The sequence below is a fragment of the Lipophrys pholis genome (assembly GCF_963383615.2).
Source record: "Lipophrys pholis genome assembly, chromosome: 20".
NCBI lineage: Eukaryota > Metazoa > Chordata > Actinopteri > Blenniiformes > Blenniidae > Lipophrys > Lipophrys pholis.
Window position 1 is genome coordinate 22,345,935 of NC_137648.1, and position 23,455 is coordinate 22,369,389.

Below are 23,455 nucleotides of genomic sequence, written 5' to 3' on the forward strand. Positions count from 1 at the left end.
CCTCCCCCAGCCTTCCTCACCTTCTCCTGCTGCTTCCCTCCTCCCCCATCCTCCCTCACCTCCTCCACCTCCTACCTCCCCCCTCTCCCAGCCTCCTTCACCTCCTCCTGCTGCCTCCCACCTCCCCCAGCCTTCCTCACCTTCTCCTGCTGCTTCCTTCCTCCCCCATCCTCCCTCACCTCCTCCACCTCCTACCTCCCCCCTCTCCCAGCCTCCTTCACCTCCTCCTGCTGCCTCCCACCTCCCCCAGCCTTCCTCACCTTCTCCTGCTGCCTCCCACCTCCCCCAGCCTTCCTCACCTTCTCCTGCTGCCTCCCACCTCCCCCAGCCTTCCTCACCTTCTCCTGCTGCTTCCCTCCTCCCCAGGCCTTCCTCACCTTCTCCTGCTGCCTCCCTCCTCCCCCAGCGTTCCTCTCCTCCTCCTTCTGCGGCCTCCCTCCTCCCCCATTCTACCCAAACTCCTGCTGCCTCCCCCCTCCCCCAGCCTGCCCCAACTCCTCCTGCTGCCTCTTCCCTCCCCCAGTCTCCCTCACCTCCTCCTCCTGCTGTCTCCCCCCTCCCTAAGGCTTCCTCACCACCTCCTCCTGCTGCCTCCCCCCTCCCCCAACCCCCCTCGGATCCTCCTGCTGCTGCCTCCCCCCTCCCCCAGCCTCCGTTACCACCTCCGGCTATTGCCTCCCCACTCCCCCAGGCTCCGTTACCACCTCCTGCTATTGCCTCCCCACTCCCCCAGGCTCCCTCACCCCACTCCCCCTCCCCCCTCCCCCAGCCTCCCTCACCACCCCCTCTTGCTGCCTTCTCCCTCTCCCAGCCTCCCTCACCTCCAACTCCTGCCGCCTCCCCCCTCCCCCAGTCTCCCTCACCTCCTCCTCCTGCTGTCTCCCCCCTCCCTAAGGCTTCCTCACCACCTCCTCCTGCTGCCTCCCCCCTCCCCCATCCTCCCTCACCACCTCCTACTATTGCCTCACCCCTCCCCCAGGCTCCCTCACCTCCTCCTGCAGCCTCCCCCCTCCCCCAGCCCCCCTCAGATCGTCCTGCTGCTTCCGCCCCCCTCCCCCAGCCTTCCTCACCTCCTCCTGCTACAGCCTCCCCCCTCCCCCAGCCTACCTCACCACCTCCTGCTGCCTCCCCCCTCCCCCAGCCTACCTCACCTCCTCCTGCTGCTTACCCCCTCCCCCAATCGTCTTCACCTCCTCCTCCTGCTGCCTCCCCCCTCCCCCAGTACACTTCACCTCTTCCTCCTCTTGCTGCCTCCCTCCTCCCTCAGCCTCCCTCACCTCCTCCTGCTGCCTCCCCCCTCCCCCAGCCCTCCTCACCTCCTACTTCTGCTGCCTCTCCCCTCCCCCAGCCCTCCTCACCTCCTACTCCTGCTGCATCTCCCCTCCCCCAGCCCTCCTCACCTCCTCCTCCTGCTGCCTCCCCCCTCTCCAAGTCCTCCTCACCTCCTCCTGCTGCCTCACCCTTCCCCCATCCTTCCTCACCTCCTCCTGCTGCCTCACCCTTCTCCCATCCTCCCTCACCTCCTCCTCCTCCTCCTGCAGCCTTCCCCCTCCCCCAGCCCTCCTCACCTCCTCCTCTTGCTGCCTCCCCCCTCCCCCAGCTTCTCTCACCTCCCGCTTCCTCCCCCCTCCTCCAGCCCTCCTCACCTCCTCCTCCTGCTGCCTACCCCCTCCCCCAGCCTCCCTCACATCCTCCTGTTGCCTCCCTCCTCCCCCAGCCTTCCTCACCTCCTCCTCCTGCTGCCTCCACCTTCCCCCAGCCTTCCTCACCTCTTCCTCCTCCTTCCTCCCCCTTCCCCCAGCCCTCCTCACCACCTCCTCCTGCTGCCTCACCCCTCCCCCAGCCTTCCTCACCTCCTCCTCCTCCTTCTTCCCCCCTCCCCCTCCCCCAGCCCTCCTCTCCTCCTCCTCCTGCTGCCTCCCCCCTCTCCCAGCCCTCCTCACCTCCTCCTCCTGCTGCCTCCCCCCTCCCCCAGCCCTCCTCTCCTCCTCCTCCTGCTGCCTCCCCCCTCTCCCAGCCCTCCTCACCTCCTCCTCCTGCTGCCTCCCCCCTCCCCCAGCCCTCCTCTCCTCCTCCTCCTGCTGCCTCCCCCCTCCACCAGCCCTCCTCGCCTCCTCCTCCTGCTGCCTCCCCCCTCCACCAGCCACCCTCTCCCTTCCACCCCATCCACAGCGAGGCACAGGATGAAACTCCTTCCTGTCATGTGACATCAGATGATGATGACAGCCAATCACTGAGCCTGTTGGAACGTGTTGCCGTGGCAACACACCTCACCAAAGATACACGCCAATCACACGCCAAGCCTTCACCAGAGGAGGAGGAGCCAGTTGTGGTTCCTCAGCAACATCCAATCAGTGAGGAGGACGAGCAGCGGCTGGAGAACCAGGAGCAGCAGGAGGAGGATCAGGAGGAGGATCAGGAGGAGGATCAGGAGGAGGAGGAGCTGGTGAGCCCGGTCCTGGACCTGGACTCCTCTCTGGACCTGGAGGTGATGGACCTGATGGGCACCTCTCCTCCCCCCTCCCTCCTGAACCTGTCCTCCCCTAGCTCACCTGAGCTCCCTCGCCGGGCCCTCAGGCCTCCCCCCTGCTCCTCCTCCAGGCCTTCAGACGACCTCTCCCTCCGCCTCAGGATGTCCCCCTTCTCTGCAGAGGCGTCCCCCGAAACCTCCCCCACCAGGGCTCCCGTCTCCCCCCCTCCTCTCTCTCCGCCGTCACCTCCACTCAGAGAGTCTCCACCGCTGTCTAAGGTAAAGCTGTCCAAAGCTGCTCCTCTTCCTCCTCCTCACTACTCCTCCTCCTCACTGCTCCTCCTGTGTCTCCACAGCTCCTTGCGCCTCCCTCCTTACTGCTCCCTCTGACTCCAAAGATCGGAATGGGGAAGCCGGCCATCACTAAGAGGAAGTTCTCACCTGGAAGAGTCCGCCTCAGCAAACAGGTGTGACACCTCCCCCCTGACACTCTTCATCACCCCCTGACTGGCTTCATCACCCCCCGACACTCATCACCCCCCTGACACTCTTCATCACCCCCCGACGCGCTTTATCACCCCTCGCGCTCGTAATCACCCGTCTGACACTCTTCATCACCCCGCGTAACTCTTCATCACCACCCCGACACTCTTCACCACCCCATCACTCTTCATCACCCCTCGACACTCTGCATCACTCCCCGTCACTCTTCATCACCCCCGTCACTCTTCATTACCCCCCATGACACTCTTCATAACCTCCTGACACTCTTCATCACCCCCGACACAGCGACTCTCACTCTGTCCTTTTGCAGGTGGTTGTCATGGTGACAGTGACACAATGATAAACGTTTTCAGTTTGACCTTTACTTTTGTGGCTGTTACATTTATGTTACTGCATTTTGTCTCCCTCTCTCGTCCTCCTGCACCTCATCCTGCATCTCTTCCTGCATCTCCTGCACCGCCTCCACACCTCTTTTCTTTGGCCGCCTCCTCCTCCTACACCCAGGGCTCGTGGTGGAGTAATCGCCCTTCACCCTCGCAGGATTCCACGGGGGAGGGAGGGTGGGACAGTCCTAAGCCCCGCCCATCGGACTCCCCCCTCTGGGGCATGAGAGTGGTAAAGAAGTGCACCCTAGCTGTGATTGGCAGAACTGACCATCAGCTTCCTATCGACTGTCTGTAGCTCCACCCTCCTCAGATGTGATGGTGGATTATGAAATGTCCGGCTTGATTTGTCACTGTTTCCTCATAAAAAAATGAGTGAAGTCATTTTGGACTTCACCTCAAATGAGATGCACCTCTCCAACCCCCCAACCCCATCCCCCACCCCCATAGGGCCGTGGCTCCGGATTTCCAGGCAGGAGGAGATCCAGAGGAGGAGGAGGAGGAGGAGGAGCAGCAGGAGCAGGAGCAGGAAGAGGAGGGAGAGGGAGGAGCCGGCTTAAGACTCTTGAGAGTCTGACCGTGTGTCCAGGAGTAAGCGCACGCACACGCACACGCGCACGCACACGCACACGCACGCACACACACACACACACACACACACACACACACACACACACACACACACACACACACACAATGTCCACAGTACCTGAGGTGGGTTGCCATAGTTACACTGGTGGGCGGGGCTGTATGTAAATTGTGACGTCATTCACGTTGAGTTCTGATAAAGTATTGAATGGCGTACTGATCAGAGTATTGAATACATGTGTCAGGGTGGCTACGTGGAGCCGGTCCAGGTGAAGGAGGAAGAGGAGAACTCTATGCACAACACGGTGGTGATGTTCTCCACCTCGGACCACTTCACCCTCAAACAGGTATACACACACACACACACACACACACACACACACACACACACACACACACACACACACACACACACACACACACACACACACACACACACACACACACACACACACACACACACACACACACGTGCCAGAACCATTCAGATGTGTCACAGGCTTGTGTGTGTGTGTGTGTGTGTGTGTGTAGGACATGTGTGTGGTGTGTGGTAGTTTTGGTCAGGGGGCTGAAGGCCGACTGTTGGCGTGTTCTCAGTGTGGACAATGTTACCATCCCTACTGTGTCAACGTCAAGGTCAGTAATCTGATTACTCTGAAAGTTCACCTACTCTACTCTCCATGGTGAGATGCCAGTAATGAGATTACTCTGTATTTGCTGGCAGATTACGCGGGTCATCCTAACCAAAGGGTGGCGCTGTCTGGAGTGCACGGTGTGCGAGACGTGCGGCGAGGCCAGCGACCCCGGCCGCCTGTTGCTGTGTGACGACTGTGACATCAGCTACCACACCTACTGCCTGGACCCGCCCCTCCACACCGTGCCCAAGGGGGCCTGGAAGTGCAAGTGGTGGGTCCGCCGTCAGTCACCCGTCATCAGCCGTCACTGTTGCGCTCTCTGACTGTGTGTGTGTGTGTGTGCCCCCCCAGGTGTGTGTGGTGCGTGCAGTGTGGCTCCGCCTCCCCTGGCCTGCACTGCGAGTGGCAGAGTAACTACAGCCGCTGTGGACCGTGCTACAGCCTGAACCACTGTCCTCTGTGTCAGAGAGTCTACAGTCAGGACGAGCTGGTGCTGCAGTGTCAGCAGTGTGACAGGTACACACACACACACACACACACACACACACACACACACACACACACACACACACACACACACACACACACACACTGTTAATGCAGCAACGACACACCAAAAAACATACTGGTTTGTTTGTGTCTGTGTGGCTTTACACCACGTTCCAAATTATTATGCAAATTGCATGTAACTAATAAAAATTTTATTTTTCGATTAAACCTGAGGATGGTATTGTGTGTCAGGGCTCTTTGGATCACTGGCATCAGTCTCGGACACCTGTGGTAATTAGTTTACCAGGTGAGCCCAATTAAAGCCAAAACTACAAAATAAGGATGTTCCACATTATTAAGCAGATCATCAGCAATAAGGGAGAGAAAAAGGATCTCTGCTGCCGAAAAGCGTCAAATAGCTGAATGCCTTGGAGAAGTTATGAAAACCTTAGATATTTCACAACAACTTAATCGTGATCATCGTCCTGTCATGTTAAGAAATCTGTACAATCTGTAATTCAGAGCACACATGGGTTCGTGCAAATAAAGACACGATGAGGAAGACTTCTGCCAGAGAAATACATCGGAGCAGCTACTAAAATGCCATTACAAAGCAGCAAACAGATATTTGAAGCTGCTGGTGCCTCTAGAGTGTCACGAACATCAAGGTGTAGGATCCTCCAGAGGCTTGCGTAAACCTTCTATTGGGCCTCCCCCAACCAGTGCTCACAGCAGAAAGAGCTGCAGTGGGCCCAGACATACATGAAGACTCATTTTCAAACGGTCTTGTTCCCTGATGAGAGCCGTGCATCCCTGGATGGTCCAGGTGGATGGAGTAGTTGATGGTTGGTGGATGGCCACCATGTCCCAACAAGGCTGCTACGTCAGCACGGAGGTGGTGGAGTCATGTTATGGACCGGAATCATAGGGAGAGAGCTGGTCGGCCCCTTTTGGGTAACTGAAGGTGTGAAAAATCATCTTCTTGCATGACAATGCGCCATCTCATGCTGCAAGGAATACCTCATCATCATTGGCTGCTATTCGCACGAAAGGAGAGAAACTCATGGTGTGGCCCCCATCCTCCCCCGTCCTCCCCTGACCGCAACCCTATTAAGAACCTCTGGAGCGTCCTCCAGCTAAAGATCTATGAGGTGGGAGGCAGTTTACATCCAAACAGCGGCTCTGGGAGGCTCTTCTGACATCCTGCAAAGAAATTCAAGCAGAAGTTCAATGGATGCAGGAACGGTGAAGCTGCTATCCCATCAGGGCTCCTGTTAAAATGTAACTTGACCTGTTAAGATGTTTTTAATTGAAATAGCTTTTGATTTCAGTAAATATGACCTCCTCATGCTGTGAAATCAACAAATGGCTATTCTCAGTTCTTTACAACCTATAAAATGTTTTGAAACTCTGTTGTGCGTAATAATTTGGAACAGTGCATTTTAAGTTTATCATTGGGAGGTTTGTTCAATAACATTGAAGTTATGTTCTAGTGGTTGATGACTTGAAAATTATGTGACTGTCATTGGCATCAACTATTTAGGAAAATTAAAGGCATATATCATTTGCATAATTGTGTGTGTGTGTGTGTGTGTGTGTGTGTGTGTGTGTGTCCGTCCGTCCTTCAGGTGGGTCCATGCTTCCTGTCAGGGCTTGTCGTCGGAGGATGAGGTGGAGTTTGCAGCTGATGAAGGTTTTGACTGTACGCTGTGTCGGACTCACAGCCACAGCTCGCACGGTGAGCACACACTCTGCAGGCTGCGCTCTGCTGCCCCCTGTAGGCTGCTCTCTGACATGCAGCTCTTGTTGTCTCTCAGGGAAGTCGGACTCTTTCGGTTCCTTCATGGCTCAGATCGTCTCCAGGACCAGAGAACCCGGTACGACCCAATCCTGCTAGTTCGGATCCATGTCCACCAAGACGCCACATGTAAACTCTGTGTGTGTCTGTGTGTGTGCGCGTTTGTGTGTGTGTGTGTGTGTCCTGTACAGAGACAAAGACCTACACCCAAGATGGAGTGTGTCTGACAGAGTCTGGTCTGTCCCATCTTCAGTCTCTGGTTGAACCCCTTACATCACCACGGAAATACCGCAGGTAACCCCCTCCCCCCCAATACACACACACACACACACACCACCTCCTCCAGGTGGGTGTGTCCCTCACCTGTCTCCATCCTCTCAGGTGTAAACCCAAACTGAAGCTGAGGATCATCAACCAGAACAGTGTGTCTGTCCTGCAGACCCCCGAGTCCGAGCTGCCGCCGGAGCAGGACCTGAGCAGAGGTCTGACACACACACACACACACACACACACACACACACACACACACACACACACACACACACACACACACACCCACCCCTCAGAAGTGTGTGAGACAGGTCTTCTGTCCAGGTGACCTGGAGTGTGAGATGAAATCTGACTCCAGCCCAGAGCGAGACCACACCCACAATGATGATGTCACCAAGGAACCTGAGGTTACTGATGGCAACAAGAAACGGAAGAGGAAACCCTACAGACCAGGTGAGGACAGGACTGAGGACACGCTTCTCTCTGTCTCTGTCTGTCTCTCTCCCGCTTGCTCTTTCTGCCTGTCTCCATCTCTCTCTTACTGCCTGTCTCTCTGTCTCTGTCTCTCTCTCTCTCTCTGACTGCCTGTCTCTCTCTCTGTGTCTCACTCTCTCTCTTATTGCCTGTCTCTCTCTCTCTCTCTCTCTCTCTCTTACTGCCTGTCTCTCTGGCTGTCTGTCTCTCTCTCTGACTGCCTGTCTCTCTCTCTCTCTGTGTCTCACTCTCTCTCTTATTGCCTGTCTCTCTCTCTCTCTGTCTCTCTCTTACTCCGTCTCTCTCTCTCTCTTACTGCCTGTCTCTCTGGCTGGCTGTCTCTCTCTCTTACTGCCTGTCTCTCTCTGTCTCTCTCTCTTACTGCCTCTCTCTCTCTCTCCGTCTCTCTCTTTCCCAGGTATCGGGGGCTTCATGGTCCGTCAGCGGGGGGGTAAATCTGGTCCGAGCAGAATCAAACTGTGCAGGAGAGACTCCATGGAGACACTTCCGGGTGCAGAGGAAGGTAAGAGCCCCGTCCCAACCTCCCTTTCCTCCCCTGTCCCCACCGTCCTCCTCCATCCCCATCATCCTCTCACTGTGCCTGCCAGTCCTGCTGGATGCTGACGTTACCATGGAGACGGGGGTGTCTGGTGAGCAGACCACGGAGAAGGTGAAGAAAAGGTACAGAAAGAAGAAGACCAAGCTGGAGGAGGCTTTCCCTTCATACTTACAGGTAACACACACACACACACACACACACACACACACACACACACACACACACACACACACACACACACACACACAGCTCTCCTAAATCCCTGCGCTCTGATTGGCTGTCTTTGTGCAGGATGCCTTTTTTGGGCGGGATCTTCTGGACCGCAGTCGTGAGTTGGACAGGAGGGCAGGGCCAGAGACACCAGGCAGCCAATCAAGACTGCACGCCCCTTGCCCCTCCGGGCCGCAGGCCGTTACCATGGCAACCAGCACCGACAAGAAGCTGGGGCCACTGCGTAAGTCTCTTCTGTGACTTGGTTGTGTTCTATGGTACTGGAGACTGGTTGTGTTCTATGGTACTGGAGGCTGGTTGTGTTCTATGGTACTGGAGGCTGGTTGTGTTCTATGGTACTGGAGGCTGGTTGTGTTCTATGGTACTGGAGACTGGTTGTGTTCTATGGTACTGGAGGCTGATTGTGTTCTATGGTACTGGAGGCTGATTGTGTTGTGGATGCTGGGTTTCACTATAAACCGTGTGTGTGTGTGTGTGTGTGTGTGTGTGTGTGTGTGTGTGTGTGTGTGTGTGTGTGTGTGTGTGTGTGTGTGTGTGTGTGTGTGTGTGTGTGTGTGTGTGTGTGTGTGTGTGTGTGTGTGTGTGTGTGTGTGTGTGTGTGTGTGTGTGTGTGTGTGTGTGTGTGTGTGTGTGTGTGTGTGTGTGTGTGTGTGTGTGTGTGTGTCGGGGGATGCTTTGGTGGACTTGTCCTCTGTACAGACCCTCACATCCTGTCCTACACAGCCACATCTTCACCGTCTTCATGTGTTTCCAGGTCAGTTCCAGGTGGAGTGCTCCCCCTCCCCCTCCCCATTTGGTAAGAATCCAGTGGACAAACTGCTCCTGCTCCTCCTGCTTCTTTTTCTCTTCCTCCTCCCCCCTCTTCCTCCTGCTCCTCCTCCTCAAACGTCTGACTCCACACATTGAAACTGTCATGTCACCCACTCACTGTGTGTGTGTGTGTGTGTGTGTGTGTGTGTGTGTGTGTGTGTGTGTGTGTGTGTGTGTGTGTGTGTGTGTGTGTGTGTGTGTGTGTGTGTGTGTGTGTGTGTGTGTGTGTGTGTGTGTGTGTGTGTGTGTGTGTGTGTGTGTGTGTGTGTGTGTGTGTGTGTGTGTGTGTGTGTGTGTGTGTGTGTGTGTGTGTGTGTGTGTGTGTGTGTGTGACTAAGGAATTGAATATTTAAGGTTGTTTTAAAAATATTATCAGGGAGCTTTTAATCATCAGACGTCATTGACTTCCTCTGGTCCTCTGCGGTAACCCTGTACAGTTCCTCCTCGGTGCAGCTTCTTCTTCTCCTACAGATGGTCCTGGTACTGGTCTTGGTCCCTGCATTAACTCGTCCCTCTCTCTCCTCAGCGGGTCTGGACCTCAGCTCCGGGACCTCAGCGATTCCGGGTGGAGGGGGGCGGGACCGGCCCCGACAGGACGAGCCTCTGGACGCCATCTTGAGTCCAGAACTGGACAAGATGGTCTCAGACGGTGAGTCCAGAGACGAGACACTATCTTTCTCACCCTGTCTCACTCTCACACTCAGTGCTCTATTTCATTCGGTGTTTCAGGAGACATCCTCAGCAAGCTGTACAAGATCCCAGGTGACACACACCCACACACACACACCCTTGGGGAATTTTATTATTATTTAAACTGATTCATAAAAAGTGTTGTGTGTCTGTGTGTCTATGCGTGCAGAGCTGGAGGGGAAGGACGTGGAGGAAGTGTTTACAGCTGTTCTGAGTCCAAACAGCAGCAACAACCGATCAGACCAGAGCCAACATACACACAACACAGGTGCACTCACACAGACACAACACAGGTGCACTCACACAGACACAACACAGGTGCACTCACACAGACACAACACAGGCGCACACACATGATGCAGGTACACAGGCACGACACAAGTGTATCCACACACAACGCAGGTACACTCATGACGCAGTTGCACACACACACACGACACAGGTACACACACACAGCAGATGTACTCGCGCAATACAATTTTTGTACTGCCACGTGATGTTTATTTTTGTGTGTGTGTGTGTGTGTGTGTGTGTGTGTGTGTGTGTGTGTGTGTGTGTGTGTGTGTGTGTGTGTGTGTGTGTGTGTGTGTGTGTGTGTGTGTGTGTGTGTGTGTGTGTGTGTGTGTGTGTGTGTGTGTGTGTGTGTGTGTGTGTGTGTGTGTGTGTGTGTGTGTGTGTGTGTGTGTGTGTGTGTGTGTGTGTGTGTGTGCGCAGGTGTCCTGTACCACCGCCTGCCTCTGAACGGCCTGGTACCGCCCCCTGCTGCTCCGGTTGTGCAAGGAGGGGCCGGGCTCTTCAGAGTGGCCCCTCCCCCACAGGGCCCTGGTCCCACCCCCGGGTCAGCCTCAACTAATCAGGCGTTGGGAGGATGCGGCGAGCAGGACCCCCAGGCCGCGGCACAGAGAGGAGTGTTGAAGTGGGAGAAGGAGGAGAGTCTGGGAGAGCAGGCCACCGTCGCGCCTGTTCTCTACTGCAATACTAACTTCCCCCAGCTGAGGGAGCAGCACCCTGGTACACACACACACACACACACACACACACACACACACAGCCTCCCATCTACTTTAAACTCTGGTGTGTGTGTGTGTGTCAGATTTGTCCACTAGAATGAAGCAGATAGCTAAACTTTGGAGGAAAGCCAGCGCTCAGGACAGAGCACCGTATGTGGTGAGTAGATATACTGTGTACTCGGCCTGTAATCCGAGTACTCACCCTGTACTCAGCCCAGGGATGGGACTTTTCACATTTGAACCGATACCTGGTACCTGGGAATCCATACCGCTACTCAACGGGAACCGTTTTTGTTACTTTTATATGTTAATTAGACAAAATCCCAAAAGTGTTCAATTTAACTTATTAATTCCTTAACATACAAACTTTAACAAATAAATGAAAACAACATCGAGCTGTATTGTAATGTCACATTTCTTCCAGATGAAAACCCTGAACTCAAATTAAACCAGTGATGGTAGAGCTGTGTTTGTAGAGCTGTCATGATAGAGCCGAAAGTCAAACTGTTCAGCCTAGAGAAACATCTGGTGCTGAAGCAGGATCTTCCTCAGATAAGAGGTTTTCCCGCCACTGGCCTCGTCCTTCACCTCACAAATATTTCAGCGAGAAAAATCTGCACAGCGTCTTGAACAGCTACTGATGCCATGACGCTCTGCGCCGCTGTGTTCAAGTCCGGCTCAGATAAGAGCGCAGATGTTTTAGTCTTCAGTCACCAGGGGGCGCTCACGGACCCACACATGAAACCCTTTGGTTTTGCCTGAATTGGTACCCGGGAGTACTGACAGAATCTGGTTTGTCCCTAAAAAGGTACCGCATTCGGTCCCCATCCCTAACTCAGCCTGTACTCAGCCTGTAATCAGAGTACTCACACTGTACAGAGTACTGTGATTACACTAATTGTAATAACAGTGTTTTTGTGTGTGCAGCAAAAAGCTCGAGACAACCGGGCGGCTCAGCGAATCAGCAAGGTCTCCACCAGTGAGCCCCTGAAACGGCTCCCCCAGACCCCCCTGCAGACCCCCTTGCAGACCCCCTTGCAGACCCCCTTGCAGACCCCCTTGCAGACACCCTTGCAGACCCCCCTGCAGACCCCGCCCACCTTTGACCCAGCCTCCATGGACACAGACTTGACCTTCAAAGACCCGCTGAGGCCCAGAGAGTCTGAACAGGAGCAGGAGTGGAAGTTCAGACAGGTGAGCTGAGTCAGCAGGTCCTCACCTGTCTGTCTCTCTCTTTCTCCCCTCACCTGTCTGTCTCTCTCCTCACCTGCCTGTCTCTCTATTTATTTGTCTCTCTCTCTTCTCACCGGTCTCTCTCTCTCTCCTCATCCCTCTCTTTCTCTTCTCACCTGTCTGTCTCTCTCCTCACCTGTCTCTCTGTCTTTCTTCTCACCTGCCTGTCTCTGCACCTGCTTGTCTCTCTCTTCTCCTCACTTGTCCCTATTTATCTATCTGTCTGTTTCTGTCTCTGTCTCTCTCTCTCTCGCTCTCTCTCTCGCTCTCTCTCTCTCTCTCTCTCTCTCTCTCTCTCTCCTCACCTCTCTCTGTCTCTCTTCACCTGTCTGTCTCTCTGTCCTGCCAGCAAATGCGTCAGAAGAGTAAGCAGCAGGCTAAGTTGGAGGCGTGTCAGAAATTGGAGGCAGTAAAGATGGAGCAACATCAGCAGCAGCAGCAGGAGCAGCAGCAGCAGGAGGAGCAGCAGCAGCAGCAGCAGAGAGAACGTCTTTCCCCCGAGACGTCTCCGTCCATCCAGCACCTCCTTCCCTCCCCCTGGGACTCCTACCGCCCCACCTCCTCACAGCCGGGAGGAGCTCCTGGCCCCCAGCAGAACTCCCTCAGCACCTCCTCACAGCTCCAAGAGGCCCTGGGCTCCTCCACTTCTTCAGCGGACTCCAAGACCGCACAAGCCTGCAGGAGCGTTGGAGTTCAACCAGGTACTGTACTTCCTCCTGGTCTCCTCCTGACCTCCTCCTGACCTCCTCCTGGTCTCCTCCTGACCACCATCTGGTCTCATCCTGCAGGTCTGCAGCAGACCAGGTCCATGATGAGTCCATCTTCGGGGTTCCAGTCTGTTGAGACCTTCCAGAGGACGAATGTCCGATTGCTATCCGGGACGGAGCCCTATCTGCCCCCGGGGGGGGTATTTAAGGCCCCCATGCCCCTCCTTCAGCCCCCCCAGCAGGAGGTGCTGAGCAGCCCGGGAGGAGGAAGGAGGGACTCCTGTAGACCCTTAGACCTGGACCTGGACCGGGCCCACCTCACCACGTCGGACCCCTATTCCTCAGCTCCGGGAACACCGCGACCCCCCGCTCAGTCCCCAGGGACCACGTCCCCCCTGGGCCCAGGACCTGGTGCAGACCAGGTACCTTCCTCAGCAGTGTTGCCCGGGTGGTCCCGGAGACCCCATCTCACCGAGTCCTCTTGGTTCCAGTCTCCAGGTAGACCGCAGGACTTCCCTAGGACCCCCAGCAGCCAGACCCCAAAGCATGCTGGGACTTCGGAGGACGTCTTCCCTGCCTCGGCCAGTCGGACTCCGGGTCACGACCCCTTCGAGCCGGGTCACCAGACGCCTGACAAGATCACCAATGACGCGTCTCTGCTGGACGGACCAATCAGCATCCTGCCCCAGATCGGAGACTCGGAGGAAAAACTGCGACAGGTAGAACCCGAAACATCGGAAACATTCCGTACGACAAGAGAACCAACCGAACCACAACTGAGCTGAAGTCTGGGCCAGCTCGTTTAGTTTGTACCTGGTTCAGCTGGACTAGTTTGACAACCTAAACCTGAACCAGGTACAAGCTGGTCCAGGTTTAGGTTGTCGTGGTAACTGGAGACCAAACACCAGAAGTCTGAGTCCCGATGCCTGCAGAGCAGCAGCACAGGTGTTTTTAACAAGCTTGTCAATAAGCCAATCAGTAGGCAGTTGCATTGAGCATCTCTGACCCGGTGCTGTGCTGACGGTGTTTGGCGCCGGGGAGGCGGGGCCTCCGTCTCAATGTCGCCATGGAGGCGGGGCCTCCGTCTCAATGTTCTGAGAGCAATCAACACGCTGGTCAGTCTCATACAAGACGTTCAGGACAATAATCAATCAATCAATGGACCAATTGATCAATATCAAGCCAATATAAAGAGAATCCACTACAAGGTGTCTGTGATCTGGTTCCAGCGGCAGCGGCTCCGCCAGCTCATCCTGAGGCAGCAGCAACAGAAGAAGGAAGTTGGTACTGGTCCTGGTCCTGCCCCCCTTCTCCACAGCTGGACCCAGCAGGACTCTACTTCTTCTGCTCACCCAACGGACCTGTTCGGACGTCCTCCGCCCCCCTACCCCGGAAGTCCGGTCCTGAGCTTCCCCAGACAGACCCTCCCCCGAACCCAGAGGTAAGAACAGCACATCCTGGGTCTTTTTCCTGGTCCAGGTCCTGGTTTGAGGAGTTGGACTCCCCTGACTCCTCTTGTCTCCTCCAGGTCTGCTGCTCCTGCTGGACCACAGGACTTCCTGCGTCCTCCTCAGGGGGTGGGTCCAGCTCCGGTCCAGGTCCAGATGAGACCAGCAGAGTTCACCGAGATCAGACTGCCGCCCGTCAACCCTCCCCACATTCTGTCAGGTGAGAGAAAACCCCCCACACACCTGATGTCATGAGAGAAACCCCCCCCCCACCCACCCGATGTCATGTGAGAGAACCCCCACACACACACACACCTGATGTCAGGTGCAAGAACCCTCACCCACCTGATGTCAGGCGAGCCACCCCCGTTTCTAATGAGGCTCTCTCCCCGCCAGGTTTCCCCCAGCCCTTTCTCCCCCGCTCCCTCCCCCTCCAGCAGCACAGCATCATGGGACGGCCCTACATCGAGCTGCGGCACCGCCTCAGGATGCCCCTCCCTGTTGCTCCTCCCACATTGACCAACATGGTGGTGAGCAGCGTGGAGCAGCTAGGTCAGCAGAACCAGCGAGACCAGCTGATCGCCGTGGCGCCCGGAGCAGAAACGCTGCTCCCAGGAGCCCCGGGACTGGAGGAGCATCTGGAGGACTCGGCTGTGAAGGACTTGGAGGACGTGGAGGTGAAGGACCTGGTGGACCTGAACCTGAACCTGGACCCTGAAGATGGTAGGAAATACGGTCGGTGGTAATACGGTATTCCATTAGGGTCGGTGGTAATACCGTATTCCATTAGGGTCGGTGGTATTCCCTTAAGAGTCGATGGTAATACGATATTTCATCTCATCTGTGGTAATACGGTATTCCATTAGGGTCATTGGTAATACAGTATTCCATTACAGTTGATGGTAATACGGTGTTCCATTAGGGTTGGTGGTAATACGGTATTCCATTATAGGTGGTGGTAATACGGTATTCCACTACAGTTGGTGGCAATACGGTATTCCGTTAGGGTTTGTGGTCATGTTGCTGTGTAGGAAGGGACCAGGTGTGGAGAAAGGGACCAGGTGTGGAGGAGGGGACCAGGTGTGGAGGAGGGGACCATGTGTGGAGGAGAGTACCAGGTTTGGAGGTGTGGACCAGGTGTGACCATGTGACTGTTTCAGGTAAAGAAGACCTGGACCTCCACCTGGACGACTTCTTGCTGTCGGGGAAGTTTGACCTGATTGCCTACGCCGACCCTGAGCTGGACCTGGAGGACAAGAAGGACCTGTTTACAGAGGAGCTGGACTTAGGGGAGCCGGCCGAGGACAGGAGGGCTGAAGGACCAGGTAGCCCCCAAAAGGCCCAGACCAACCCAGCGTGGCAGGTCAAGCAGGAGGCCAACTGCAGACCCCCGGCAGCGGTCGGACCCCCAGGAGTACCAGGACACCCAGGCCTCCTCTCTAAGGTGCCCCTCTCTTCATCTCACTGAAACAATGATTCCACAGAAACTCTTTCAGCACCTCCTCCTCCCCCCACAGACCCAGGAGCAGACCCCCCCATTGGGTCCAGCTCAGGATCAGGCCCCCCCATCAGGCCTGGTTCAGTCCACAGTGTCTGGAGGTTTGTTCTCACTACGTAGTCTTGAACTTACCTGGAAGATCAACCAGAACCTTCTGCTGACTCCTCCTGGTCTCCTCCTGGTTTCCTCCTGTCCCTCCTGTTTACCCCTGGTCTTCTGTCTCCCCCTGGTCTCCTGCTCTCCTCTTGTGTCCTCCTGGTCTCCTCATGTCTCCTCCTGGTCTCCTCATGTCGCCTCTTGTCTCCTCCTGGTATCCTCATGTCGGTCTCTTGTCTCCTCCTGGTATCCTCATGTCGGTCTCTTGTCTCCTCTTGTCTCCTCTTGTCTCCTCTTGTCTCCTCATGTCTCCTCATGTCGCCTCTTGTCTCCTCCTGGTCTCCTCATGTCACCTCTTGTTTTCTCCTGGTCTGCTCCTGGTCCGCCCCCGGTCTCTTCCTGTCTCCAGGTCTATCCCTGTTCCAGCAGAGACCCTTTGGACCATCCCAGACCTCCTCGGCCCCCCTCATCTCCCCCCCTCCTGGCCTCCTGGACCCGAGAACCTCCCCCCAGAACAAGTCCAGGCCTCTCCTCCTGGAGGAACAGCCGCTTCTCCTGCAGGACCTCCTGGACCAGGAGCGGCAGGAGCAGCAGCAGCAGAAACACATGCAGGCCCTGATCCAGCATAAGACCAGTCCAGACCCCCCCGGGTTTCCCAACATGGGTGAGACCTGAACCCCCCTTCCCAATAAGACTTGAAACTGCCCAACAAGACCTGTAACCCTCTCAACAAGACCTGTAACCCTCCCAACAAGACCTGTAACCCCCCCCCCAACAAGACCTGAACCCACCCTCCCAACAAGACCTAAATTCCCCCTCCCAACGAGACTTAAATCACCCCCCTCCCCCAACAGTACCTGAACCCCCCCCTCCCATCCCAACAAGACCTGAACACCCTCCCCCCAACAAGACATGACTACCCCCCAAACAAACGCACACCTTCTTACCTGTCTGTGTCTGTGTCTGTGTCTGTGTCTGTGTGTAGATCCCATCATGAAGGCCAAGATGGTGGCACTGAAGGGGATCAATAAGGTTATGAGTCAGGGACCCCTCAGCCTGAACAGGTGAGCCCCTGTAGGTCCAGGTCTCTGCTCCGAAGCTGTGCAGTATGTGCCACCGGTACCATACCATACTGTTACATACCATACCGTACATACCATACCATACTGTTACATACCGTACCGTACATACCATGCCATACTGTACCATACCATACTGTTACATACCGTACCGTACATACCATACCATACTGTTACATACCGTACCGTACATACCATGCCATACCATACCGACACATAGTGTGGTGGAGCCGTGGCTCAGATTGACCCCCATGTCTGTGTCTCAGGTTCCAGCAGACCCCAGGAGCTCCAGTGACCCCAGAGGGGCCCCCACCTCCTCCACCCGTGCTGGGACAGGTACGTCCTGCAGAACCAGAGTCAGAGGATTCAGATTCAAGATTCAAAATACTTTATTTATCCCCTTGGGGCAATTTAAAACAGCCCACGCTGAGTAGTCATGTAAGCACAGACATAACTTAAAAACCATAACACAGTGAAAGTTCACACAAACCACATAATAGATATCATAAATCCAATAAATATTGTGGTCCAGCAACTTGGCAAAGAGGGAGAAAGTAAACAGGTGGAGCTCAGTTCAGGGTCACTGAGAGAGGGGGTGAGCTGTCATGGGTCGGGGGTCATAGGGTCATGGTGTTGGGGGGTCATGGGGTTGGGGGGTTATGGGATTGGAGGGGTTGGGGGTCATGGTGTTGGGGGGTCGGGGGGTCATGGGGTTGGGGGGCTGTGTGAGTGCCGGCAGGGAGACAGTGGGTCAGGCTTGGCTTGAGCATTGAGGAGAAGGACCGCTCTAGGGACAAAAGTTTCCCTCCTCCTTTGAGTCCGACAGGCTGGGCAGGGAAGGGGACATCCGGAAGGGAGCCTCTGGAAAGAACCAAACAGTGGCTGTGACGGGTCCCGAAGGATCTTGCTGGCCTTCCTCACAGTCTGTTGCTTACAAAGGGTGGAGGGGGCTCTGACAGGAAGCTCCATCATTCTGGAGCAGGTCTTCCACAACACCCACCAGCCGGTTTCTATTTTGTATGGAGATGGAGTGGAACCAGCAGGTGAAGGAGAAGGTGATGACGCTCTCTACGAATGAGTGATAAAAAAGTTGTGAGGATGTTTTTGCTCACGCCAAAGGAATTGAGCTTCCACAGGAGATACTGTCATTGAGGCATTTTTTCAGAATCTCGTCTGTGTTAAGCTCAAACCTCAGCTGCTGGTCGAAAACTATGCCCAGGTATTTGTATTGTTCCACCACCTCCACAGGCTCCCCATGAATGGTGGTGACTGCAGCCTCAGCCAGCGCCCTCTGTCTGTTAGAGAAGGTCACTACCATCTCTTTGGTTTTGCTCACATTTAGTTCAAGGCACGGTCTCACACACCAGTTCACAAAGTGGGTGAGAGTGGAGTCATGATGGTTTGATAAGCCGGACAGCAGCGACAGGAGGACCATGTCTTCAGTGAACTTAACCAGGTGGCAGTTCTGGAGGGTTGATCTGCACTCATCGGTGTAGAGGATGAACAGAAGAGGGGAGAGAACACAGCCCAGTGGTGAGCCAGTCGATGTGGAGATGACATCAGAATACATGTTGTTGACCAGAACACTCGTTGGCCTGTTGGTGAGAACAACCAGGATCCACAGGACCAGCCTGTCATCAAGATGGAAGCGGGTGGTGAGTCTTCCTGCTGAAATGTGTGGCTGCAGGGCGTTAAAAGCAGAGGAGAAATCGGCAAACAACAGCCGAGCTATTGTGTTGGGGGTTTCCAGGTGTTTGTGTCTGGTATGAGCTTCAGCATCATCCACCCCTCTTCCTGCTCAATATGCAAACTGGAGCAGGTCAAGCTGAGAACCTGCTGCTGTGATGACATGATGTTTACCAATCCTCTCCAAGGCTTTCATCACCAGAGACGTCAGAGCAACAGGTCTGAGGTTGTTTGGTACCCTCACAGTGCTTTTTTAGGGGATGGGGATTACAGTTGAGTGCTTCCACATCTGGGGGACCGAGCAGGAAGCAACAGAGTTCTGAAAGAGGAGCTGAAATCCTCCACCCAGCTGCTCAGCACAGTGCTTCAGGGTGCGGCCACAGATATTGTCAGGTCCCGGTGTTGTTTTGACTTTAGTCCCTTTAAATCCTCTCACCACACCGCCGCTGCTGTTCAGCCAGGAGATGGTTGTTTCCAGCTGGGGGCTGTTGTCTGACTGAAATCTAATGAAAAGGGAGTTGAGGTCATCAGGTCGTGATGCTGGACTGCTGCCCTCAACCTGGAGGACTTCTTTACAGGTGGAGGTAGTGTTCACAGCTGCCATATTTCTGAGGCCCTGCCAGGCTGATCGTAGGTCCCCGCTGTTTAATTTCTGTTCAACTTTGTCCCTGTACTTGAGCTTGACAACTTTTATGGCACGCTTCACCTCTTTTTTGACCTCCTTTTTCTCACTGTCAGAACCAGAGTTTGTTGTTGACGGGAGCTTTGAGTTCTTTTGTCACCCGTGGTTTGTTGTTGGGAAGAATGGTGAGTGTTTTGGTGGGGATGATGATGTCCAAACAAAAGGTGATCTACAGGTACGTCTCAAAAAATTTGAATATCATGAAAATGCTCAATGTTTTTTGTCTCTCTGACCTGAACCCCAGAGAGAAGGCCTTTCTGAGACACTGATTTTTTGGGTTTTAACTCTCTGTAAGACATAATCATCAACATTTCAAGAAATAATGGCTTGAAGTATTTCACTGTCATGAGCCTTTATCATATATGGGTTTGACTTTCTGAAATGAGTGACAAAAAATATTGAACATTTTCATGATCTTCAAATTTTTTGAGATGTACCTGTGTGATGTCACAGTGTCCACCTGCTCATCGATGTTGCTGGAGGGAGCCACTAGGGTGCGCCATTCAGTGGTTTTGAAGCATCCCTGCAGCTTGTCAATACTGTCACTCGTCCATTGCTTGACATTTTTAACAAGCTTCTCTGCCACCTCACAACAGGTATATAAGCTGGTGCCAGCAGAATGGTGGTGTGAGCTGCAGACCCCAGTGGTGGGAGGTGCAACAGATTTATATGCAGTGGGAACAGATCCAAAGCATTTATCAAGGGTCTTCCCCATGCAGGTTGTACAGATGACATTGATAGAAACCTTTAAAAGTTTTGTTGTCAGCACTGCAGTGATTAAAACCGCCACGGATGAATGTTGGTTAGTCAGGAGACATTAGTTCCGGTCTGTTGAGAACAGTCGTCACGTGTCTACAGCTGCATCAGCCTTTTCTTGAGGACGGATATATACCAGAATAAATATTAGCTGTGGGAATTCCCTTGAGAGACAAAAGGGACCAAGGGAGTTCAATGTGCGTGGTGAACAGTCTCTCCCTCACTTTCGCAATAGAGCGCCACTGTTTGTTTACAAAGAGGCATACACCGCCGCCATGTTTCTTGCCCGTCAGCCGACTGTCACGGTCCAGCCCGATTGGCATCCCAAAGCCATCAATAAGTAGAGAACCGTCATTGTCATTGCTGCTCAACCAGGTTTCAGTGAATGCCAGGATTGCAGCAGACCTGTAGTGGTGCGGATACGCCGCATCGGCTTGCATTTCATCAGTCTTGTTGCGTAATGAGCACACGATGACGGGCTGAAGCAGGTCGCCGCAGTTAGAGTAGTAAGTCCATGGAGTATGTAATCTGCTGGCTGGATCCCATGCCCACCAAATAGTGATCCACTCGTGTGCACGTTGCAGAGATAGGATCGAAAACAGTCCCAGGTGTCCAAACAATATAAAAAGAGAGAAAAGCAATAAAATGATAAAAGGTAACAACTACTTAGTGAGCCGACCGGTCAACCACATGAGGAGTGACCCAGAAGTCACTATCACTATTATAAAGGAGACTGTCTGCAGAACCAGACTAAGAATGGTTCCATGAACAGAAACTCACATTAGAGTGATGGGATCTCTCCTGCTGGTTCCTGTCAGGAGTTCCTGTCACAGTGGTACTGGAGGTCAAAGTAATATAATCCAGTGGTTCTACATGTTGACATCTCTCTCTCGCTCTCTCTCTCTCTCTCTCTGCCTCTCTCTCTCACACAGGAAGTGAAGAGTCCCCCCCAGCTGGTCCGTCCCCTCCCCCCGAGCTTCGGAGCGTCCTTTGTCAGTGAGTATCTTGTGTGAGCACAGCATCAGGTAACGAGCAACTAGCGGCCTGGCAACCAGCGGCCTCACAGTTGGTCCTCCGTCTCTCATCAGACGAGTCGCAGCGCCGGCAGTACGAGGAGTGGCTTGGGGAGACGCAGCGCCTCCTGCAGATGCAGCAGCGCCTCCTGGAGGAGCAGATCGCCGGCCACCGTAAAGCCAGAAAGGCTCTGTCCGCCAAGCAGAGGACGGCCAAGAGGGCCGGGAGGGTCGTCCCTGAGGAGGACGCCGCTCAGCTTCGCTCCATCAGCGAGCAGCAGGGGGCGGTGCAGAAGCAGCTGGAGCAGGTATACAAAAACAGACACACACGCACACACACACACACACACACACACACACACACACACACACACACACACACACACTCGTGTCTTCCAGCACACTTTAGTTTGCGTTGATCCCTCTTCGTGTGTTTGTGTAGATCAGGAAGCAGCAGAAGGACCACGCTGAGCTGATTGAAGACTACCGCTCCAAACAGCAGCATAGACTGACTCAGCCTGCCCTAGCCCCGCCCGCTCATGTGACTCAGGCCCATCTGACCACGCCCACTCACCTGGCCCCACCCAGTCCTCAGGCCCATCTGGCTCCGCCCAGTCCTCAGGCCCACCTGACCACGCCCACTCACCTGGCCCCGCCCAGTCCCCAGACCCATCTGGCCCCGTCCAATTACCTGGCCGCACCCAGTCCTCAGACCCTTCTGACCACGCCCACTCACCTGGCCCCGCCCAGTCCTCATGCTCTTCTGGCCCCACCCAGTCCTCAGGCCCATCTGGCCACGCCCACGCACATGGCCCCACCCAGTCCTCAGGCCCATATGGCCACGCCCACTCATATGGCCCCACCCAGTCCTCAGGCCCATCTGGTCACGCCCACTCATATGGCCCCACCCAGTCCTCAGGCCCATCTGGTCACGCCCACTCATATGGCCCCACCCAGTCCTCAGGCCCATCTGGCCACGCCCACTCACCTACCCCCACCCAGTCCTCAGGCCCATCTGGCCATGCCCACTCACTTGGCCCCACCCAGTCCTCAGGCCCGTCTGAGCACGCCCACCAGGGGGCCCCATCCCGGCCACCCTGTACCAGTTTGGGCCCCGGGCATGATGGGACAGAGGGCCGCCCCCCCACACACCTCAACTCCCCCCAGCGGGGCCACGGAGGGAAACGCCTCCAAACCTCAGGTAAGGTTCTGTCACTCACTGAACCTGGTCCTACACACACACACACACACACACACACACACACACACACACACACACACACACACACACACACACACACACACATAAACCAAACGGTACCATGGTTTGGTACCTGAGCGCCTCCTTGTGACTGAGAGAGGAAGAGGAGGAGATTTTGCGAGCCGGACCTGAATGCAGCGTTGCAGCACACCAGTGTAATGACGTCTACGCCTTTGCAGATTACGCTGGCTGAAATATTTGCGAGGTGAAGTATGAGGCGGGAAAACTTGTAATGTGAGGAAGAGCCTGGTTCAGCACCAGATGTTTCTCCAGGCAGAGCAGATGCTAACGAGTTTAAACTTCCTCCATGGAGCCTCAGAGTTCCAGAGGGGACTGGAGGACTTCGATGATACAATATAAACATTTGGATGTCGTTTTGAAATAATTGTTAGTTTATATATTCAGAAATAAATATACAATTTTTTTTAAATAAATAAATTAACATTTATTAACATAAATGCACAAAAGTACTGAAAATTGGTATCGATTAGTACCGGTCTCGATTCCCAGGTAACTTGTATCGGTACCGTATCGGTTCAAATGTGAAAGGTTCCCGAGTTAGCTTTAGCACTAGTTCTTGCTTTACCATTTACTACCTGACCAAACTCCTGTTTACTGGATGAGGATCCTCATTAATCCTGAATCAACATCAGATTATAGAGCATCTTCCCCCTCTAACATCCAGATTATAGAGCATCTTCCTCCTTTAACGTCAGATTATAGAGCATCTTGCACACAGTGCTAACAGCTGATGTAACTCAGGTGTGTTTGTCCTCCGCAGGTGAACTTTGACGACAACAACCCGTTCAGCGAAGGCTTCCAGGAGAGGGAGCGGAGAGAGCGGCTGAGGGAGCAGCAGGAGAGGCAGCGAGTGCAGCTCATGCAGGAGGTAGAGTCTCCACGGGGTTCCTCAGGGCTCTTTGTCGGGACTACTGCGCTTGCATTGTTTCCTCTGGGGGGGGGGGGCTACTGACCTTAGTACTACAAGCATTTGGGCAGGAAACAGTGGTCAAATATATATTTTTATTATTGCTATACAATCATAACATCAAATAAATATAAAATAAAAATAACTATTTATATAT

At 54.4% G+C, this 23,455-nt stretch overlaps 1 protein-coding gene across 1 annotated transcript in view; it reads left to right on the forward strand.

The window, feature by feature from the left end:
• The window catches only part of LOC308125941 (histone-lysine N-methyltransferase 2C-like), a 52,388-nt gene that overhangs the window by 16,430 nt on the left and 12,503 nt on the right, over positions 1 to 23,455 (forward strand). Inside the window, exons 14-52 of the mRNA XM_080489985.1 lie at positions 770 to 852; positions 2,033 to 2,749; positions 2,827 to 2,937; positions 3,479 to 3,589; positions 3,808 to 3,948; positions 4,191 to 4,292; positions 4,477 to 4,581; positions 4,670 to 4,851; positions 4,932 to 5,096; positions 6,698 to 6,807; positions 6,887 to 6,946; positions 7,059 to 7,161; positions 7,249 to 7,349; positions 7,462 to 7,590; positions 8,030 to 8,134; positions 8,220 to 8,344; positions 8,462 to 8,624; positions 9,156 to 9,197; positions 9,738 to 9,860; positions 9,941 to 9,973; positions 10,071 to 10,169; positions 10,616 to 10,912; positions 10,995 to 11,068; positions 11,839 to 12,105; positions 12,494 to 12,845; positions 12,933 to 13,273; positions 13,343 to 13,570; positions 14,081 to 14,292; positions 14,380 to 14,519; positions 14,696 to 15,022; positions 15,460 to 15,743; positions 15,817 to 15,898; positions 16,303 to 16,557; positions 16,879 to 16,957; positions 17,239 to 17,308; positions 21,029 to 21,092; positions 21,185 to 21,417; positions 21,552 to 22,310; positions 23,152 to 23,259. Of these exons, the coding sequence (XP_080346111.1) occupies positions 770 to 852; positions 2,033 to 2,749; positions 2,827 to 2,937; positions 3,479 to 3,589; positions 3,808 to 3,948; positions 4,191 to 4,292; positions 4,477 to 4,581; positions 4,670 to 4,851; positions 4,932 to 5,096; positions 6,698 to 6,807; positions 6,887 to 6,946; positions 7,059 to 7,161; positions 7,249 to 7,349; positions 7,462 to 7,590; positions 8,030 to 8,134; positions 8,220 to 8,344; positions 8,462 to 8,624; positions 9,156 to 9,197; positions 9,738 to 9,860; positions 9,941 to 9,973; positions 10,071 to 10,169; positions 10,616 to 10,912; positions 10,995 to 11,068; positions 11,839 to 12,105; positions 12,494 to 12,845; positions 12,933 to 13,273; positions 13,343 to 13,570; positions 14,081 to 14,292; positions 14,380 to 14,519; positions 14,696 to 15,022; positions 15,460 to 15,743; positions 15,817 to 15,898; positions 16,303 to 16,557; positions 16,879 to 16,957; positions 17,239 to 17,308; positions 21,029 to 21,092; positions 21,185 to 21,417; positions 21,552 to 22,310; positions 23,152 to 23,259 (7,082 nt within the window). The remainder of the gene's footprint in view (positions 1 to 769; positions 853 to 2,032; positions 2,750 to 2,826; positions 2,938 to 3,478; positions 3,590 to 3,807; positions 3,949 to 4,190; positions 4,293 to 4,476; positions 4,582 to 4,669; positions 4,852 to 4,931; positions 5,097 to 6,697; positions 6,808 to 6,886; positions 6,947 to 7,058; positions 7,162 to 7,248; positions 7,350 to 7,461; positions 7,591 to 8,029; positions 8,135 to 8,219; positions 8,345 to 8,461; positions 8,625 to 9,155; positions 9,198 to 9,737; positions 9,861 to 9,940; positions 9,974 to 10,070; positions 10,170 to 10,615; positions 10,913 to 10,994; positions 11,069 to 11,838; positions 12,106 to 12,493; positions 12,846 to 12,932; positions 13,274 to 13,342; positions 13,571 to 14,080; positions 14,293 to 14,379; positions 14,520 to 14,695; positions 15,023 to 15,459; positions 15,744 to 15,816; positions 15,899 to 16,302; positions 16,558 to 16,878; positions 16,958 to 17,238; positions 17,309 to 21,028; positions 21,093 to 21,184; positions 21,418 to 21,551; positions 22,311 to 23,151; positions 23,260 to 23,455) is intronic.